At 38.3% G+C, this 15,698-nt stretch overlaps 1 protein-coding gene across 1 annotated transcript in view; it reads left to right on the top strand.

Annotated features, from left to right (window-relative positions):
- WDHD1 (WD repeat and HMG-box DNA binding protein 1) overlaps positions 1-15,698 on the top strand; it is a 90,865-nt gene that overhangs the window by 35,013 nt on the left and 40,154 nt on the right. Inside the window, exons 11-16 of the mRNA XM_011961977.1 lie at positions 108-315; positions 4,690-4,877; positions 6,848-7,032; positions 8,844-9,085; positions 11,664-11,801; positions 15,170-15,326. Coding sequence (XP_011817367.1) covers positions 108-315; positions 4,690-4,877; positions 6,848-7,032; positions 8,844-9,085; positions 11,664-11,801; positions 15,170-15,326 — 1,118 coding nt within the window. The remainder of the gene's footprint in view (positions 1-107; positions 316-4,689; positions 4,878-6,847; positions 7,033-8,843; positions 9,086-11,663; positions 11,802-15,169; positions 15,327-15,698) is intronic.

The following is a 15,698-nucleotide window of genomic DNA, read 5'->3' as shown; positions in this document are numbered from 1 at the left end:
AGTTTGCTACTTGGTAGAATTTATAGGTGCATATTAAAAGATTACCTTTTTAGTAATTGAGTTTTTCTAAATCATTCACTTTTATAATTTGTATTAATTTGTTCAAGGTATCTAGCAGAGTGGAAAAGGATTACAATGATCTTTTTGATGGTGATTATATGAGTAATACTGGTGATTTTCTAAATGACAATGCAGTCGAGATCCCTTCTTTTTCAAAAGGGATTATAAATGATGATGAGGATGATGACCTCATGATGGCTTCAGGTCGTCTTAGACAACGAAGTCACATCCTAGAAGATGATGAAAACTCAGTTGGTAAGAATTTGACTTTGTGCATGTGATTATCCTGTTGATTAGTATTTTGGATTTTTTATTAACACTGTTAAAGTCATTATTGAATTTGTAGAATGTAGCTAAAAACGGTGCTTAGAGGAAACTTTATAGCATTAGGACTTTGTTAAAAAAGGTTTCAAATCTATAATCCAAGCTTCTGCTGTAGCAGACTAGAAAAAGAGAAAACTAAACCCCAAGCAAATAGAAGGAAGGAAATAATGCAGAGCAAAATTCAATAAAATTGACAACAGAAAAAGACAGCAAACTATAGAGAAAGTCAATGAGACCAAAAGCTGGTTCTTTGAGAAGATCAATAAGGCCGGGCATGGTGGCTCATGCCTATAATCCGAACACTTTGGGAAGCTGAAATGGGCAGATCACTTGAGGTCAGGAGTTCAAGACCAGCCTGGCCAACATGGTGAAACCCTGTCTCTACAAAAATACAAAAATTAGCTGGGTGTGGTGACACATGCCTGTAATCCCAGCTACTCAGGAGACTGAGGCAAGAGGCTCACTTGAACCCAGGAAGCGGAGGTTGCAGTGAGCCGAGATCGCGTCACTGCATGCCCTCCTGGGCAGCAGAGCAAGACACCATCTCAAAAGAAAAGAAAAGATCAATAAAATTAATAAATATCTATCGTGGTTGATCAGTAAAGAGAAGACACAAATTACTAACATAGAGAATGAAAGAGGGATGGGCCATCACTATAGATCTGTAGATTTGTGCTGTCTAATATGTAGTAGCCACTAGCCACATGTAGCTGTTGAGCACTTGAAGTGTGGTTAGTTCAAATTGAGATATGTTATGAGTGCAAGCAGATTTTTTTTTTTTTTGGGGGGTGGAGTCTCTCTCTGTCACCCAGAGTGGAGTGCAGTGGTGTGATTTTGGCTCACTGCAACCTCTGCCTCCGGGATTCAAGTGATTCTTGTGCCTCAGCCTCCTGACTAGCTGGGATTACAGAGCCAACATGCCTGGCTAATTTTTGTATTTTTAGTAGAGATGGGGTTTTACCATGGAGTGCAGCCAGATTTTGAAGACAATATGAAAAAAAGAATGTAAAACTCCTGGGAAATTTTGTGTACATAGTACATGTTGAAATGATAATATGTATTTTAAATGCACTATATTATTAAAATTATGGCTATTTTCTTTTTACTTTTTAAACATAGCTATTAGAAAATTTAAAATTACAGCTGTAACTCACATTATATGTCTGTATGGCAGCGCTACTGTTAATATCAAAGGCATAATGGCAATATTATGAATAACTGTGCCCATAAATTTAACAACTTAAATGAAATGGACGAATTTTCTGAAAGACACAAACTACCTCGCTAACTCAAGAAGTAATAGGTAACCTGAATAGTATTGTATCGTTAAAGAAATTGAGATTGTAATTTAAAATCTTTGAATAGAGTGCTTATTGTGACAACTCACATGCTGAAATAACACTTGAACATTATCAAGTAAAATGCCAGTGTGCAGTGCTATGTTGTGCTGTTTAAAGTCATATAGAGTTTATAGAACAATAGTCCTCAAATGTTTTGGTCTCAGTAGCCTTTATACTCTAAAAAATTTTGAGGACCCTTCAGAGGGCATTTATTTATATAGAGTTATGTCTGTTGTCATTTACATATTAGAAATTAAAATTCATAAATTTAAAAATATTTATTCACTTAAAAATAACAATAAACTCACATAAACATGAATAATACTTTTTTATTAAGAACAAAAAAAATTTAGTGAGAAGAGTGGCATTGCAATCTTTGTAATGTCTATCATAGAGGAAAGCTGGATTCTCTCGTCTACTTCTGGATTAAGTCTATTGCCATACATTGTTTTTGTTTCAAGTGTATGAAGAAAATTTGGCCTCACATAAATATGTAATATGAAAAGAGAAAAGTATTTTAAGAAATCTTTTAATAGCACATTCAACTAATTGTGGATATTCTTTGATGTTGCACCAAGACTCAGAAGATGATCATTTCCTAAAGATTACTTGCAAAATGTAATCTGAAAACTTCAGTGAACTCTTATGGCTCTATTATGTTAAAATTCATTGGTCTGGCTGGGAATGGTGGCTCACACCTGTAATCCCAGCACTTTGCGAGGCCCAGGCAGGAGGATTGCTTGAGGCCAGGAGTTCAAGACTAGCCAGGGCAACATAGTGAGACCTTCTTTCTAGAAAAAACTTTAAAAATTAGCCAGGTGTGGTAGTCTGTGCCTATAGTCCCACCTACTTGGGAGGCTGAGGTAGGAGGATCTCTCGAGGCTGAGAGGTCAAGGCTGCAGTGAGCCATGATTGCAACAGTGCGCTCTAGGCAGCAAGACCCTGTCTCAGAAGAAAATAAAATAAAAAAATGTATTGGTCTGACTTGAACGTTGAATGGATTTTTTAAAATCATGTTTAATTTTGTAACATGAATTGATAATATTGGTTCACTGAGGTTTATAGATCTTTGACACTTTTTATTATCTAATATAAAGTATTTGTTTTTGTTTTTAATTATATGTTGTTTTTAATTAATTAATTTTTGTTTTTAGAGATAGCGTCTTGCTCTGTCACCTAGGCTGGAGTGCAGTGGTATGATCATACCTTAGTATAACTTTGAACTCCTGGGCTCAAGCAGTTCTCTCACTCAGCCTTCTGGGTAGCTAGGACTACAGATGCATGCCACCATGCCCATCTAGTTTTTTATTTTTTATAGAGATGGAATCTTGCTTTGTTGCCCAGGCTGGTCTTGAAATTCTGGCCTCAAGTGATCTTTCCTCCCCAGCCTCCGAAAGTGCTGGAATTACAAGCATGAGTCACAGCACCTGCCTATAAATTATATTTGCTAGTGTTGTTACCAATCTCATCAGCAGTTTCTAAGTACTAGAAAGTTGTGAAGCTCATAATGGCAAATAGAAGCTTTCCAATATCTTAATTTTTAACTGAAAGCTCAAATTTCTTTTTTTTTATTTTTTGAGAGGGAGTCTTGGCTCTGTCACCCAGGCTAGAAGGCAGTGGCGTGATCTCGGTTCACTGTAACCTCTGTCCCCTGGGTACAAGTGATTCTCCTGCCTCAACCTCCCGAGTAGCTGGGATTCTGGATGCCCGCCACCACGCCCGGCTAATTTTTGTATTTTAGTAAAGACAGGGTTTCACTATGTAGGTCAATCTGGTCTCGAACTCCTGACCTCAAGTGATCCACTCTCCTTGGCCTACCGAAGAGCTGGGATTACAGGCATGAGCCACTGTGCCCAGCTCTTGTTTTTTTTTTTTTTTGAGACAGTCTCCCAGGTTCAAGCGATTCTCCTGTCTCAGCATCCTGAGTAGCTGGGATTACAGGCATGTGCCACCATGCCTGGCTAATTTTTTTTTTTTTTTTGAGACAGAGTCTCGCTCCGTCACCCAGGCTGGAGTGCAGTGGCGCGATCTCGGCTCACTGCAAGCTCCGCCTCCCGGGTTCACGCCATTCTCCTGCCTCAGACTCCCGAGTAGCTGGGACTACAGGCGCCCACCGCCACGCCCGGCTAATTTTTTGCATTTCTAGTAGAGACAGAGTTTCACCATGTTAGCCAGGATGGTCTCGATCTGACCTCGTGATCCGCACACCTCGGCCTCCCAAAGTGCTGGGATTACAGGCGTGAGCTACCGCGCCCGGCCAATTTTTGTATTTTTAGTAGAGACGGGGTTTCACCATGTTGGCCAGGCTGGTCAACATGGAACTCCCAATCTTAAGTGATCTGCCTGCCTCGGCCTCCCAAAGTGCTGGGAATACAGGTGTGAGCCACTGCGCCTGGCCTGAAAGCTCAAATGTTGTCGTTGGCAACAAATTCTGCCAGTTATTTTTTCTTAATTGACAGGCTCACTTCATTCATTTCCGAGAAAATGTTTGCCAAAGATCCAATTCTGCATAACCATAGTTTATTTGGCATTTGTTTTTTAAGTAAAAGTAGTGTTCTATGAAAAAAAATCACTTAGTTCAGCTTACAACTCAAATAATTGTGTAAGTGCTTTTTTTAAGACAGCCATCACACTTCTCATTTTAGCATACAACTTTAAAAAAAAAATCTGTATAAGTGTCAAGATTTAATAAAATTAATATTTTTACTGCAAGTGAGTAGTGGTTAACAATGCGGTAATGACTAATACAGTTAGGTGCCACTGCCTTGATTGGTGCCAAGGCACCAGAAATTTTACCCACCATTGCTTTTGCACCATCACTGCATCTCTTTAACACGTGAAAGAGGCAAATAGCATGTCAGCGTCATTGCATATGAATGAAAAAGTTACTAGATTCCATAATGCTTTCCTTTTTCCAAATCATTGGTATTCGTGATTCCCTTAATTATGATCCTTTGTGTTGTAGATATTTCAATGCTAAAAACTGGTTCTAGTCTTCTCAAAGAGGAGGAGGAAGATGGTCAGGAAGGCAGCATTCACAATCTGCCACTTGTAACATCCCAAAGGCCATTTTATGATGGACCCATGCCAACTCCCCGGCAAAAGCCATTTCAGTCAGGTTCTACACCCTTGCATCTCACTCACAGATTCATGGTAAGCCTTGGATCTACACTTAACTTCTTAGTAGGTTTTCAGCACTTTTTTCTTACTATAGGTAATTTTTTTGGATAAAACGTATTTTTTAAAACTTTGATTAAGTAGCCCGGAGCACTTTAGTTGATTATAGTTTTGTGGTTAGTTTATTTTATGGTTAGTTCACAATTTTAATCTTGTTTCAACCTTATTGAAAATGACATTAAATAAAATTCTGCTTTCCAAAATGACATTAAATGAACATAAGTAAATATTAGTATCTTGCAGTGTTTCTTGGCAATACTTTCAAACCTTATTCTTCATAGTCATTGTTACATAGAAGATTATACTGACTCCAAAACTCTAGTAAGGAGGTGTTTTCTTAGAAGGCAACTAATAGTATATTAGAAGGTGGTAAGTACTATGGGGGAAAAAAATCTGCCCCTTTTCCTCACCCCACTACACAAAAATAAAGCTACACAAAAATAAAGATTTTTGTTTTGTGTACTGATATGTTCTTAGGATTTGGAACAAGGCATGATACAGTACACATTAAATATATATTTCATGAATAGACAAAATGACTATATTGGCTTTTTGCCTTAGGTTTGAGCTCTTTTTGTTTTGTTTTGTTTTTGAGACAGAGTCTCACTCTGTTGCCCAGGCTAGAGTGCAGTGGTGCAATCTCGGGTCATTGCAAGCTCCGCCTCCCGGTTTCACGCCATTCTCCTGCCTCAGCCTCCCGAGTAGCTGGGACTACAGGTGCCCGCCACCATGCCTGGCTAATTTTTGTATTTTTAGTAGAGATGAGGTTTCACCTTGTTGACCAGATGGTCTCGATCTCCTGACCTCGTGATCCACCCGCCTTGGCCTCCCAAAGTGCTGGGATTACAGGCGTGAGCCACTGTGCCTGGCCTGAGCTCTTAAAAAGTTTAGTATTTCTATGTTGATTATATGACATTTTCCACTCTGAGGATTTTGCCTTTTTAAAAGTATAGGCCTGGCATAAATTTGTATGTAAAGATTGAGGGTGGTGATTAATATTAATAAAACTTTTTATTATCAGTAGTTATCAAGTCATAGGTCTTAATTTTTTTATTAGTGTTAATATTTTATTTATAGTTATGTTAAATAAAATATTGGCACTAATTTTATTAGAAACTCTAGGGCCAAGTATGAACTTATAATGGACATCATGCAAGATAAGTTTTCCAAGTGGTATCAATTTATGTTGCCTCTGCCGAGCGTGGTGGCTCACGCCTGTAATCCCAGCACTTTGGGGCACCAAGGTGGGCGAGTCACTTGAGGGTAGGAGTTGGAGACCAGCCTGGCCAACATGGTGAAACACCCTATCTCTATTAAAAAAATATAGAAATTAGCTGGACGTGGTGGCATGCACTTGTAACTACAGCTACACAGGAGGCTGAGGGAAGAGAATCGCTTGAATCCAGGAGGCAGAGGTTGCGGTGAGTCGAGATCATGCCACTGCACTCTAGCTTGGGTGACAGCGAAACTCTGTCTCAAAAAAAAAAATTATGTTTTCTTAAAATGTATATATTTATTTTATCATAGAATAACTAGTTAGAATAGGAAAAAAGTCTTGTTATTTGCATTCATATTTGTAAGAAAACTCAATTATTGAAATGTTTCTTTTGAGGAATTTAATGGTTTGGTTGTTCAAAGACCAACTGTAATGTACTTTTAAAGTAACAGTCATGTAATTTATTTTTAAATATTATTAAATACTCCATTTGCTAATTAATAAGTATATATGTATCTTATTCTCATGAAGGAAATAATAAGTAATTGTAGCTCTGGTATTATGACTCCTGTCAGAAACTATTTAGAGATAGATGAGATGTAGTAGCTCCCAAAACCTAAATCTTAATACAGATTTAATTATAATATTTGTTAATTTGTGCTACTGTGGCTTACTGATTCTAGGAGCGTCAGTTTTTCTCAGACTTATATTTAATCTTACCTGTTTGTAGGTGTGGAACTCTATTGGAATTATTCGCTGCTATAATGATGAGCAAGACAATGCCATAGATGTGGAGTTCCATGATTCCTCCATACACCATGCAACACACTTATCAAACACTTTGAATTATACAATAGCAGATCTTTCCCACGAAGCTATTTTGTTGGCATGTGAAAGCACTGATGAACTAGCAAGGTAAACTCAAGATTATTAGGAAGAATTTGGCACTGTTAAACTGTTAGATACAGTTGTTGAAATTAAAGACAAAAAGTTAATAAAAACAAAATTTATTTTTTGTAGTATGAAATTTCAGAAGAGATTGGTACAAACACCAGCACACCCAAAATACCTCAGAACATATGTCTGTTTTTGCCCTAATGATTCCCTCATTACATGCTCTAACTACATAGCAAAATGACATGGCATGGTTAGTAATGCAAGAGATGGGATTTTTTTTACATTGTTAAGTGCTGTTTTTTTTGCTATTGTGAGAGTAATATACATACATTGTAGAGAAAAAAAAAAAACAGTATACAGTATAGAAGTTTCAGAAAATGAAAGCTCCTCCCAGAATTCTACTCTCAGATATAACTGTTATTAACAGTTTGATATGTATCCTTCCAGATTTCTTTTTTTTTTTTTTTTTTTTTTTTGAGGCAGAGTCTCGCTCTGTCGCCCGGACTGGAGTGCAGTGGCCGGATCTCAGCTCACTGCAAGCTCCGCCTCCCGGGTTCACGCCATTCTCCTGCCTCAGCCTCCCAAGTAGCTGGGACTACAGGCGCCCGCCACCTCGCCCAGCTAGTTTTTTTTTGTATTTTTTTTTTAGTAGAGACGGGGTTTCACCGTGTTTACCAGGATGGTCTCGATCTCCTGACCTCGTGATCCGCCCGTCTCGGCCTCCCAAAGTGCTGGGATTACAGGCTTGAGCCACCGCGCCCAGCCCAGAATGTTCTTTATCACCTGAAAATGTTTTCTTATATCCCTTTGCAGTTAGTTCAACCCTAGGCTTGGCCAACTATTAGTCTAGATATTTGTCACTGTGTCTTTATCACCCGAAAATGTTTTCTTGTATCCCTTTGCAGTTAATTCAGCCCTAGCCTTGGCCAACTGTTAATCTACATTTTTGTCACTATGGATTAGAATTAAAATCTCACTTCGAGAAAGGAAAAAAAAAAAAAAACGGAAAAACAAACCAAAAAATATACTAGTCACCCATTTGCTTTTTCTACTTAATGTTTTTTGGATGTTTACATGGTTTGATAAGTAGGTAGGTAAATAAATAAGTAGATGGATGTCAAGAAAAAAATTATGATGGGAAAGCAATGGGTGCAGAATGTTTTTCTTCTTAAAAGAAAAGAAAATATTTTTTCAGCTTTTTGTTAATCAAGAGATTGCCCTCTCTTGATCCCTTCTTCAGCTGATTATAGTACTGATACACTTCATGGATTTTAGTCTATCTTCTGTGTGACTTGAAATTCGTATCCTTCAGGCTAGGCACAGTGTCTTACGCCTGTAATCCCAGCACTTTTGGAGGCCAAGGCGGACAGATGACCTGAGGTCAAGAGTTTGAGACCAGCCTGACCAACATAGTGAAACTGTGTCTCTACTAAAAATACAAAAATTAACCAGACGTGGTGGCACCCACCTGTAGTCCTAGCTATTCGGGAGGCTGAGGCAAGAGACAGGAGAATTGCTTAAACCTGGGAGTTGGAGGTTGCAGTGAGCAGAGATCATGCCACTGGACTCCAGTCTGAGTGACGGAGCAAAATTCCATTTCATATAATAGTAACTTACATATATGTATGTGCAAAGAAAAAAGACTAGAAAGATAACAATATATTTCATTTTAAGGGTATTTCATAATTACTTTTTTAAAGCAACTTCTTATACTGTGTGTAATAGAAAGTAAACTATTTAGTTTTGTTGTTGAATATCATGATTACTCATTTTTTATATATGTATATCATATGAAAGTTTGATTGTTTCTGTCTTGTTTTAATTTTTAGCAAGCTTCACTGCCTGCACTTTAGTTCTTGGGATTCAAGCAAAGAGTGGATAATAGACTTGCCTCAGAATGAGGATATCGAAGCCATATGTCTCGGTCAAGGATGGGCTGCTGCCGCAACTAGTGCCCTGCTTCTTCGATTGTTTACTATTGGAGGGATTCAGAAAGAGATATTCAGCCTTGCTGGACCTGTGGTATCAATGGCAGGACATGGAGAACAGCTTTTCATTGTTTATCACAGAGGTAGATTTTTTTCAGTCTTTTATGATTTTACTATGACTTGAAGTTTAAAATGGAAATTATTTGAGCTTTTTTGCTGTTTTTGTTACTCTTTTTGTCTTGGATTATATACTTCTTTTTGAATCAGTGTGATCTTTACATGTAGAGAATTTTGTTGTGTTTACTAGTAGCAATAAAAATGAAAATGTTTTCTTAATAGAACTATATTATAGAGAGGATTCCAAGGTGGAATTTGGTTAATTACTTCCATGTCTAAATCTTACCATTTGGCAAGCACGACCAGAGAACTTTCAGCGTTGAAATTCCATAAAAATAACTCCTAGTAGGAAGGGCCAAAACAACTCTGAATGTGAACTTTTTAAAAGCTGCTGTCTCCTTTTCCTCCCCTCATGTCTTTCTTTAGTCCCCATCACTGTGCTAAGACTGGTCTTACCAAGGTAACTGATAATCTCTGTGCTTTTAAAAAAAATAATTCCATTGAAAATACCTTCTTCTCATGACTTCTGTGACATCATACTTTCAATATTTTTCCTCACTGGCAACTCCCTTTTTACTTTTTTGTTGGCTCTACCTTTTAGCTGGAGTGTATCCCCTTTTTCTCTACTACTCTCTAGGTCAGGGTCTTTCAGTCTTTTTGTCTGCTTTGCCACAGTAAGACATAGATTCATAGATTCTGGACCAGGTGTGGTGGCTCACATCTGTAATCTCAGCACTTTGGGAAGCTGAGACAGGAGGGTTGCTTGAGCCCAGGAGTTCAAGACCAGCCTGGATAACAATAGCAAGCCCCTGTTTTTATTTTAAAAAGAAAAAAAAGAAGAAGAAAAGAAATATATTCTATATAACTGTTCTATAAATATCTGCAAATGTAACTGAAATAAAAGTCTCATAGACAATGTTTACTCTTCGATTTCAGTTTAAATTTTTTTATTTCATTTTTTTAAATGCTAGTTGCAACTTAAACTTGATTCCGTGACTCACAGGTCAAAAAAATGCAGTTTGAGAAACCACCCTGGGGAATTTTATCATAATCCATGGTTTTAAATACATCTCAGTGTCTATGACTTTTAAGTTAATAGCACCAACCCTACCCTCTCCTTATGTCTCCAGACTTATACATCCAGTTGCCCACTTGAAATCTATTTAGAGTTTGGACAAACATTTCAGACTTAATTTACTCATAATAAAAAATGATTTTTTTCCTTCCAAACTTGCTTCTTACGTAGTTTCCCCATCTTAGTAAATGGCCTACTAACAATCTAGTGGCTGAAGCCAAAAATCTGAAAATTATCTTTGATTCTTCTCTTTCCATTTCCCCTCCATCAACTCCAACAGTAAAATTATATCATCATGTCAATTCTATGGAATAACACATTCTAAATTTGTCTCTTTTCATGTCTTCTGCTAATACAACCTAGATGCCATCTCTTGGACTGTCAATAGTAGTCTCCTAACTAGTCTTTTAGCTTCAATTCTTGCCTTCCACAGTCCATTCTCCACACAGCAGCCTAGGTAATCTTTTAAAAACATAGATCATGCTCCTCTTCTCAAATCTCTCTGACTTTCCTTCACTTTTAGAATCAAAGTCAAACTTGTTCTTCTTTTTTTTTTTTGAGATGGAATCTTGCTCTGTCGCCTGGGCTGGAGTGCCGTGGCTCTGCCTCCCGGGTTTATGCCATTCTCCTGCCTCAGCCTCCCAAGTAGCTGGGACTACAGGCACCCGCCACCTCGCCCAGCTAGTTTTTTGTATTTTTTTTAGTAGAGACGGGGTTTCACCATGTTAGCCAGGATGGTCTCGATCTCCTGAGCTCGTGATCCACCCGTCTCGGCCTCCCAAAGTGCTTGGGATTACAGGCTTCAGCCACCGCGCCCGGCCAAAGTCAAACTTCTGAGAGCTGTCAAGGTGATGTACTGATCCCCAATAATCTGACCTTTGCCTGCCTCTTCAACCTCATTTCTTACCATTGTTTCTCATTACCATGTTCTGGCCATACTGCCTCTTTGTGTTCTTTGAGCCCTCTATTCTTCCTGCCTTAGGACTTTGCATTAGTTGTTCCCTCCATCCACTTTCATGTTCCTTCCCTCATGTTTGTATGGCAGGCTCCAGCTTCCAGTTCATGTCTTAGCTTAAACTTTACTTTCTGAGATCCACTTCTGACTAACCAGTCTAACAAACCACTCTGACATTCTGTATCACATTATTTTAACTTTTTGATAACTTTTTTTGCTCATTTTGTGTTTTTTAATTTGTCTTCTACCTGAAATTTGAATTTAATGAGAGCAGTGACTTTGTTTATTGCTGTAGCTCCAGGATCTAGGCCAATGCTGGCATATAGTAATCTTTCTGTAAATATTTCTTGAGTGAATAAATGCCCACTTATAAGGACTTTATGTGAATAATCCATATAACATCTTACTCTGTTTCTAATACCTGAATGATGCCTCAGTTAGATGGGTTATTCATAAAAAGTAGTGCTAGTCAGTCTAGTAATTTACCACAAAATCAATTCACAGAAAATAATGTAGACTGCATTATAGTTGGATAACCTTTAATGCCTGATTTATATTTACATTTTCTCATTAGGTACAGGATTTGATGGGGATCAGTGCCTTGGAGTTCAACTGCTAGAGCTGGGGAAAAAGAAAAAACAAATTGTGCATGGTGACCCTCTTCCTCTTACAAGGAAATCCTACCTTGCATGGATTGGGTTTTCAGCTGAAGGCAAGATAAATTTGTTTAAAAAAAACAAGTATAACATAAAGTGTTAAGATATTCTTCAAGAAGAAAATTATTTCATCGTTTTATTCCTAATTAATTTCTTTAAGGATAAATTATCTTTATTTTATATTTTAAATTTCTATTTTAATATGTTGGCAGAACTGGGAACTGCAATCTTTAGGCAAGGTAGCCATTATTTTATGTACGAGATCTTGCTTTTATTTTTATGTTCTTTTGCAAGAGGGTCTGGCTCTGTTGTCCAGGCTGGAGTGCAGTAGAATGATCTCAGCTCACTGCAACCTCCACCTCCTGAGCTCAAGCCATCTTCCTACCTCAGCCTCCTTAGTAGCTGGGACTTCAGGGGTATGCCACCGTGCCCAGCTAATTTTTGTATTTTTTGTAGAGATAGGGTTTTGCCATGTTGCCCAGGCTGGTCTCAAACTCCTAGGCTCAAGTGATCCGCCCACCTTGGCCTCCTAAAGTGCTAGGATTACAGGCGTGAGGAACTGTACCCGGCTAAGATCTCTCTTCATGAGAATTCTCGTTAGAAAACTTACAGAGGGAAATATATTTTTCTGAAAGTTTATTAAATAGCAAGGAGGTGACACAAAGCAATAATAAATTGTGTCTTTTTCAGCAGATCATACACAAAACTTAGAATTTTCTTGAGCTCCACTGTTTATTACAATAACTCGTATGTATGTCTATTGAGCACTTGAAATATGGCTGAGATGTGCTTATATGTATAAAATACTCTCTGGATTTTGAAGACTTACCATGAAAAAAAATATAAAAATCAACAATTTTTTAACATTGATTACCTGTTAAATGATAGTATTTGAGATACCTTCAATGAAATAAAATGTATTATTAACATTAACTTCACCCTTTTTTTCTTAAAAAATTTTTTTTTTTTTGGCTGGGCACGATGGCTCATGCCTATAATCCCAGCACTCTGGGAGGCCGAGGCAGCAGGATCACTTGAGCCCAGGAGTTCAAGACCAGACTAGACAAGATAGTGAGATCCCATCTCTATTTAAAAATATATATGTATTTTTTTAAGGAATAAATTAGGAGTCTGGCTCTGTTGCCCAGGCTGGAGTGCAATGATGTAATGTCAGCTTACTGCAATCTCTGCCTGCTGGGTTCAAGCAATTCTCCTGCCTCAGCCTTCTGAGTACCTGGGATTAGAGGCTTGCATCACCACACCTGGCTAATTTTTGTATTTTTAATAGAGACAGGGTTTCACCATGCTGGCCAGGCTGGTCTTGAACTCCAGACCTCAGGTGATCCCACCTGCCTCGACTTCCTAAAGTCCTGGGATTACAGGCATGAGCCACTGCCCCCAGCCTAAATTTTTTCATTTAATTTTTTTGTCGTTCAGATACATGGTATGTAGCCGTTTTTCTTTTTTAATGTGGCACTAGGAAATTAAAAATTACACTTTTGGCTCACATAATATTTATTTTGGATAAGTGCTATTTTAGACCAAATTCTAGAGGTTTATGACAGATGATCTGAAACACACTGAGGAGTATCTTATTTTATTTGTTTTTGTGTTTGCATTTTTTCTGATGCAGAGTCTCACTCTGTCACCCAGGCTGGACTGCAGTGATGCCATCTCAGATCACTGCAACCTCTGTCTTCTGGGTTCAAGTGATTCTCATGCCTCAGCCTCCCAAGTAGCTGGGACTACAGGCATGTGCCACCATGCCTGGCTAATTTTGTATTTTTAGTAGAGATGGGGTTTCAACATGTTGGCTAGGCTGGTTTCAAACTCCTGGCCTGAGGTGATCCACCTGCCTTGGCCTCTCAAAGTGCTGGGATTACAGGAGTGAGCCACTGCACCTGGCCCAGGAGTACCTTATTTTAAATCACCGGTCAACCCTGTCTCATGGAGACTTAAATATTTCTCTTTTTGGAGATTCATATTCTTCATTTACATTGCTGGAAACTCCACTTTCTCTTTAAAATATCAACCATTTCTAGATGTGTTTTCTGTTTTGATGTTAGTCACTCAGGCTTTAATAATATGAACCATTGATAACTTCCATTTGTATAGATTTTTTTCTCCCAAGTACCAATTAGATCCAGACCCTGAGGAAACTCATGTTTGCAGAGTAAGGGGGGTATGAAGCCACAGATAAGAAAAGGGATGATCAGGTAATTTGCCACAGATTTCCTGAGTTGGAAGCAGAATAGGTGGAAAACAAGAATGCTTCTGTTTTACTAGGTAAGAATTGCTTACCCAGTAGTTGGGGACAGAATAGTAACAAGGCCAACAAAAAGAAGAGAGAAGAAGAAGAGTACTAAAGATAAATTTTGTAAAGATCACCTTGTATCAGGTTTTGATCATTTTTCTAAATGTTTCTCAACTGGAAACCTTCTCATTCATGTTTAATTTTTTACTAAAATTGGCTTTAAAATTATTATTGGTCAGGCACGGTGGCTCACGCCTGTAATCCCAGCACTTCAGGAGGCCGAGGCAGGCGGATCATGAGGTCAGGAGATCGAGACCATCTTGGCTAACACAGTGAAACCCTGTCTCTACTAAAAATACAAAAAAAAGTTAGCCAGGTGTGGTGGCGGGCGCCTGTACTCCCAGCTACTCTGGAGATTGAGGCAGGAGAATGGCATGAACCCGGGAGGCGGAGCTTGCGGTGAGCCGAGATCATGCCACTGCACTCCAGCCTGGGCAACAGAGCGAGACTCCATCTCGAAAAAAAATAATAATAAATAAATAAGTAAATAAAATTATTATTATCTTCCAGCAGGTGGCATAGTTTTCACTGAAACTCAGTTTTTTCACTTTATTTGTGTAAATTTTAGTCATATCAAATACAATTTTTTTTCTTTTTTCTGTTAGGTCTTACTCTATGGTTAATGAAATTTTACAGTAAATAATCTTAGATTATTTGCTTCTGTTTTGTGTTTTGCTTTTGAAAGCAAAGTTGAATCCTTGGTATGTATAATGTATTTGAAATAGGGTTTCTTTTTTTTTTTTTTTTTGAGCCGGAGTCTGTCTCTGTCTCCCGGGCTGGAGTGCAGTGGCCGGATCTCAGCTCACTGCAAGCTCCGCCTCCCGGGTTCCCGCCATTCTCCTGCCTCAGCCTCCCGAGTAGCTGGGACTACAGGCGCCGCCACCTCGCCCGGCTAGTTTTTTTTTTGTATTTTTAGTAGAGACGGGGTTTCACCGTGTTTGCCAGGATGGTCTCGATCTCCTGACCTCGTGATCCGCCCTGATCCTCACACCTTGGCCTCCCAAAGTGCTGGGATTACAGGCTTGAGCCACCGCGCCCGGCCTGAAATAGGGTTTCTTTAACAACATGTAGCTATGTCTCCAAGTGATTTCTTTTTTTGTTGGTGTTTAGGTACCCCTTGTTACGTGGATTCAGAAGGAATTGTTCGAATGCTTAACAGAGGACTTGGTAATACATGGACTCCTGTATGTAATACAAGAGAGCACTGCAAAGGAAAATCTGATCACTACTGGGTGGTTGGTATCCATGAAAATCCCCAGCAACTAAGGTAGGCTATTAAAAGAAGTCTGAAGTTGACTCTTTTTTAAAAGTATTTTGAAATTCTTTTTGTGAGGCTCTTTAAGTGTATTTGTCTTTTATCTTAGTCCAATTATTTGCTTTCTATAGTCACTAAATTAGGAATTTGTTCATATTCACTCTGACGTTTTCAGTCACTTGCTTAACTTGAAACATGTTGAATGAAATAGAAATAATTAGGGTGACCTTACCATCATTTCAGCCACACAGGGAGAGGAATTCTGGTTAAACATGGCATTTCATCTTTTATTATTATCTTTTATTTTAATAAAATAATAATCAATATAAAAGTAAAAATGAAAATAAAACTGGTAAAACTGAATATATATTCAGTTGAGAATTG

The sequence above is a fragment of the Colobus angolensis genome, unplaced genomic scaffold (genome assembly GCF_000951035.1).
Source record: "Colobus angolensis palliatus isolate OR3802 unplaced genomic scaffold, Cang.pa_1.0 Scaffold57, whole genome shotgun sequence".
In the NCBI taxonomy this organism is placed as follows: domain Eukaryota; kingdom Metazoa; phylum Chordata; class Mammalia; order Primates; family Cercopithecidae; genus Colobus; species Colobus angolensis.
The sequence above is the reverse complement of the archived record's forward strand: the minus strand, read 5'-3'. Positions and strand labels throughout refer to the sequence as shown.